This window comes from Olea europaea, chromosome 21 (genome assembly GCF_002742605.1).
Source record: "Olea europaea var. sylvestris chromosome 21, O_europaea_v1, whole genome shotgun sequence".
NCBI classification, from domain to species: domain Eukaryota; kingdom Viridiplantae; phylum Streptophyta; class Magnoliopsida; order Lamiales; family Oleaceae; genus Olea; species Olea europaea.
The window spans coordinates 13,951,912-13,957,567 of NC_036257.1; the positions used below are offsets into that span (position 1 = coordinate 13,951,912).

At 35.3% G+C, this 5,656-nt stretch overlaps 2 protein-coding genes across 2 annotated transcripts; both read left to right on the plus strand.

Moving 5' to 3' along the window:
* Positions 1-419: 419 nt before the first annotated feature.
* LOC111370797 (probable beta-1,3-galactosyltransferase 2) lies at positions 420-3,222 on the plus strand (the record flags this gene model as incomplete). The annotated part of the gene is made up of 6 exons (XM_022992667.1): positions 420-530; positions 740-860; positions 1,226-1,313; positions 1,431-1,556; positions 1,638-1,747; positions 2,708-3,222. Coding segments are annotated over 6 exons (705 nt in total), but the record flags the coding sequence as incomplete, so codon positions are not given.
* Positions 3,223-4,052: 830 nt separating this feature from the next.
* LOC111370798 (CASP-like protein 2D1) lies at positions 4,053-5,656 on the plus strand. Its single transcript, XM_022992668.1, has 3 exons — positions 4,053-4,461; positions 4,552-4,663; positions 5,186-5,656. Exons 1-3 carry the CDS (start codon positions 4,298-4,300, stop codon positions 5,447-5,449), a joined length of 540 nt encoding a protein of 179 aa, XP_022848436.1. The 5' UTR covers positions 4,053-4,297; the 3' UTR covers positions 5,450-5,656.

The window sequence follows — 5,656 nt, forward strand, 5'->3', positions numbered from 1 at the left end:
CGTTACATATAGCACATTGTTAGATTCTGTTTGCTTGCCATTTTTTTTCTCATTTTTAGAAGAAATTAGACCGTTGATGGGCCCCACCTGGCCCTTTTTTGACTGGCCTCTCACATTGTGGGTGAGTTGCAGGCTTCCAATGGTAAAAAAACTCATTATAATATGGAAAAAAATGGGAAACAAACATGCACTTAAAATGGAATTGAATTACCTCAGGTAAAAAAACTCATTATAATATTGAAAAAAATGGGAAACAAACATGCACTTAAAATGGAATTGAATTACCTAGGGCCTTAGAAGAGCATTTTAACAAGTGCAAACTTTTATTTCACAGCATTTGATCATAATGAAGATTCATTTGAATTTTCTTTAGGGTCATATTTTACTTTAATGACAACTTAACGAGGAATGGTATCTAATTTTCCTTTCCTTTCATATTTGAACCTCTGGTCAACAGTGCAACATCAGGTGGCATTCTTGATAGAGCTATTGAAGCAGAAGATAGGAAACATGGAGACTTTTTGAGACTGGTATCGTCATTACTTCTGGTTTCACTTGAATATATTTTTTTTTTTTTCTCTGAAGTAGTCTGATGAGAAAATAGAGGTCTCAAATCTTCATGCACCATTTTGTGTGGAAAGCCTACCTGTTTTACATCAAATCCCCCTATCCACATGTTGCATGGTACTGTTAAATATACAATGAAGTGTTACTGTCTTGTTAATACTTTATTGTCTAGGAACATGTTGAGGGGTACCTGGAACTATCTGCCAAGACAAAGGCCTATTTTACTACTGCAGTTGCTCTTTGGGATGCAGATTTCTATGTCAAAGTTGATGATGATGTACACGTGAATATAGGTAATGCTGATATTCTTCCTTTTAAAGTTATCTTGTCGATATTTCGATTTTAATCTTACATAAATTCCATCTAGGATAATATTTATTAGTTTCTCATTTTTCTTTGTTTTATCTTTATGGTGCCTTTTTGCTTGCTTGTCTGGTGAAAGAAATCACCAAGCACGACATTAACTTTCCCTCTTTTTTGTTATTGGTTTAGCTGTATTTGGCGAAGTATTTATTTATTTATTTTTTACTTGGTAACGCAAACCATGTATCTTTGTCACGTTTCAACCACCAAAAGGGGTAAAAGAATTTTTTGTAGTCTGCTCTGTGTACATGTTTCTTAGTGCACCCACTTAATGATTTATGGAAATGAACTGTAGCAACATTAGGAGCAACACTAGCTCGGCATCGCTCAAAACCAAGGGTGTATGTTGGATGCATGAAATCTGGTCCTGTACTTGCTCAAAAGTAAGTGTAGACTTCCTAAAAGTTTGTCTCCTTGTAAATACCATTGAGATGCAATTCGCCTTATATTTCTTTCTTGGCTCGTTCGTTACTGTTCATTTTTGCCATTTATATTAACAGGGGTGTAAGATATCATGAACCGGAGTCCTGGAAATTCGGTGTGCCAGGAAATAAATATTTTCGTCACGCTACAGGACAATTATATGCCATTTCAAAAAATTTGGCTACTTATATATCAATAAACCAGTGAGTGTTTGTTTTCCTTGGATTTTTTGTGCCTTTCTATACTTCTACTATCTTATTGACTTGAAGTTTTAATTATCCTAGGCACCTTCTGCACAAGTACGCAAATGAGGATGTTTCGCTGGGGTCTTGGTTCATTGGATTAGATGTGGAGCACATAGATGACAGGAGATTATGTTGTGGAACACCCCCTGGTAAAATTAACTCACTTTAACTCACCTCCCACCCCTAAAAAAAATAATAATAATAAGAAAAGAAAAAACAAAGAAAGAAGGGAAAAACCCCAAATATTGAGACATCAGCTTCGAAGACTGTGTGTTAGAAATTAGTCTATATTAGAACGGCTGTATGACTCTTTAAGGCAGTGAATTTTCCAATGTACGTATGTCTTCTTTGGAGAAGATCCCTTTACAGAGGCATATAGTTCACTGCATATCCATCTCATGGATACTAGCCAAACTTGATTATGCCATGGCATACTTACGTTTGAGATATTGTCCGCAAAACAACCAAATACCTGGCCGACCACTTTAACTTCAGATCTACTAAAAGATTCATCATCCTTTTCTTTTCTTTTTTTTGACTGATACCCAATGTATCTCCACTTGCACCTAGATAATCTCAATTCCGTACATCCAAGTGAGCCATTAGAACTTGTGAACGTCTGTTGTTAGTCGAATTCCTTCACTCAACAAATATATACGTTTGTACTTACAAAGCTGCTTGGATCCTGTTGCTGAATCTGGTTGCCTGTCAATTCTTCTTCGATCTTCTGGGATGCCAGTGGGCTGAGTTCCTACAATGGTTCTTTCACTCATAGGTTTGTTAAACAAGTCACCATTAAGAAGGAATGGTGACAAAATATGTAAATACAAAAACTTGGTGGCCCATCTACCACAAGAGAGAGAGAGAGAGAGATGCGAAGAAGTTTAAAATCTTATTTCTGACTAAGACTTCATTTTTTATAGATTTGAAGCTTTAAAGTCCTTTCTCTGTTTTACGGAATTACTTAATCCTCTCTTAAAAAAATAGTAGATTGTATTCAATGAACGGAAGCATTCTTAGCCACATATTACTCCCAAAAGTAAGAAGAAACACATAGACATCACATTGTATGATTGCTAATTTCCTTGACTATGTTGACTTTACTACAGATTGTGAGTGGAAGGCTCAGGCAGGCAACATCTGTGTTGCTTCCTTCGATTGGAGCTGCAGTGGCATCTGCAATTCTGCCGATAGGATCAAGGAGGTTCACAGACGATGTGGGGAAGGTGAGAAAACTCTGTGGAATGCAAATTTCTGATTTGCATTGACTTCTCCAATCTCTGGAATTTACAGACTTTCTGGGAAAGCCGAGAACACTTGGTGGTTGTAGAGTGAAAATGCACCTTTTTGTCCATCATCTGGAAGTCTTTTCTTTACAAGACAGATGTAAATGTGATATAAAGATAGAAATAGAGGTTGCATTCGAAATTTGCTTCATTGTAGCATAGGAGACAGTTCATTGTAGCAACTCTATCTGGAGCAATGTAAACACATTTTTTTGCCATGCTGTAACATCCATATATTTGATGATCATTATGGCTTAGTGGAACTCATAATAAGTCTGTATTCTAAAGCAAGCTGTTACTGCCTTTTTTGCTGCTTTTACATTATAGTTTGTCTTTCACATGTGAACTTTTTAGAGGCATATTTCTTTTCTTGATTATTCAAATTTCAACTCATCTGAGGATGAAAGCTTGTGATTTTTTACTGATCACAGACATTTTAATTTGCTATTCCTATTTTTGTTCTTTTACAAAATTGTTGTTATCATCAGGGTGCCGAACACGTGATGGATTTTATGAATGTCTTAACAAGGCGCAGAACTTTGAGTGAAAATTGTGAATGTCTTAACACAGCGCACAACTTTGAGCGAGTGTTAGGCAAAGAGAATTTGACAGAAGAAGAAAATTAAGGTTATAGGTTCATCCCATATTGACGAAGGATTCAATTCACACACAAACTGGAAAATGCACATAGTTTGTGAGTTTTTTTCGGAGTGAATGTTTGATAAGAAAGATTTGATAATATTGACAAAGAAAAATGAGCTTATGGACTCTTTCCATGTTGAAAAACGTCACAGAACCTGACCCGATTTGCACCACTAACAAAAAAAACTTGTAATTTGTGATTTTCTCTATTATTTTTTGTATTTTTATTCTTTTGATGGGTTACGGGGAGATAAGGTAATTGATTTCTGCTGAAGAACAATTTTCTCTGTATCAAGCCATACCCTTGCAGGCAAGTCAACATCTCTTGATGGGGGTATCAGATGTAAACAAATGCCTAAAAGCCGTGTAATATTTGGCATTTGTTTGGTTTAGCTAAAAGTTTATTTTTCAGTAAATTTGAATAAAAATTTACTAAATATGTAATTCCATAAAATATATGGTCGAAATAGATTTAAGAAAAATGGATAAATCCAAATTCTTCACCAACCCTATCTAGCATGATTCCTCTTGTGAAAAAGCTAGCCCACTAATTCTCACTCTTCCCACTCAATCAGCAACCTGTCTCCACACTATTTCAAGCTGACGCTTTTTCTCCTCAGAAAATAAGTTGAAATCTGAAAAGCCCACAAAATCAAAAACTTGAAAAATGTGTATATAATTCCATTTGTCCACTGATATAGCCCTCATCATACCATACAGTTCCACCATCTCTTCACTTCATACTGTTCCTTCACTTCAGTTCTTGAAAATATGAGATTTCTTGGCAATGAAGTTTCCAACCTAAGACTCGTAGATTGTTCTCTTAGAATGTTTGTTGTTCCTTTGAGTGTTGCATCCATATGGCTAACTGTCACCAACCAGCAAGATAACAACATCTATGGAAAAGTGGAGTACAGTAATTTCATTGGACTCAAGTAAGAAATTGAAATTCCCGATTCATTATCTGTGAATAATTTGTATCTATTATTGTTGGATATAAATTGTAAATTTACATCTTTGGGCAGGTACATGGTTTGCATCAGTGCAATATCTGCAGGATATGCCATTTTTGCTGTTGCTTCCTCATGGGTCAGATGCCTAATGACTAAAACATGGCTTTTCTTTGTTTCAGATCAGGTTTTCACTTCCACTAGATCTAGTTACATACAACTTATTGAACCATCATTTCAGATGTTAAATGACACGTTTATTTATTTAAATTTAGTTTTCAACGAATCTTTTGCAATTTGGTAGATTGGTGATAACAAGACTTGATTTCGATATTTGCGTGTCTACTATTCCATCATCTAAAAGCTCTGGAAGTCAAAAATTGTTTCTAAAACTAAGAAAGTGCTCTTGGACATGTTTAAATAATTTTAAGAAGGTGCTTTATTTGATTAGAAGAAGCTTTCAGAAGCAGAAGCAAAAGGGAAATTCAGTCAAATGGGCTCTAAGAGTTTAAACGTTTAAAGAAAACGCGTTCATTTTACGGAGTTTATTTTAACAGAAACTACATTTTTTGGATCTTGATTTTTATGGTGGGACATCTTTAAAAATCTTTCCTGTAGGTCCCACAATAAGAAATCTCAATTAAAAAGCAAGAATTTATATTTATCTTTTTATCCTTATATATTGTATGGGTTGTTCATGATCACACAGATGCTAGCATATTTAACGGTGACATCAATGGCTGCATCGGTGGAGTTTCTTTACTTGGCATATAATGGGGATCAAAAAGTGACATGGAGTGAAGCCTGTGGTTCTTATGGAAAGTTCTGCAATAGATTGAAAACAGCTTTGGCTCTTTATGTTATTGCAGTTTGTTGTTTCCTTGCATTGGCTGTAATCTCAGCTTATAGGGTCTTTAGGAGATTTGAGCCTCCTTTTGTTCCTTCTAAGGAAGCTGGGCAAGAAAGGACTTAAAAAGTTGTCCCTTCTGAGTGTACATTTGCACGATATGAATATGAATGTTACTACTCATGTTCAGTATTGAAATAAGGTCTCTGTTAAATATATGTTTGATACGTTGGATAGGACACGAGACATGATTGAGAAAGAGTCGAGTCTTCTTAGTTATAATGTTTTCTAGATTAATATTGCATTGACATCCAAATAAACGGCACCATTGTA

Excerpts from the sequence above, each read along its gene's own strand:
- LOC111370798 (XM_022992668.1), top strand. The coding sequence starts at position 4,298 with ATGAGATTTCTTGGCAATGAAGTTTCCAACCTAAGACTCGTAGATTGT. Across the intron at positions 4,462-4,551 it reads AGTAATTTCATTGGACTCAA|GTACATGGTTTGCATCAGTG; the intron begins GTAAGAAATTGA and ends ATCTTTGGGCAG. Across the intron at positions 4,664-5,185 it reads TTTTCTTTGTTTCAGATCAG|ATGCTAGCATATTTAACGGT; the intron begins GTTTTCACTTCC and ends ATGATCACACAG.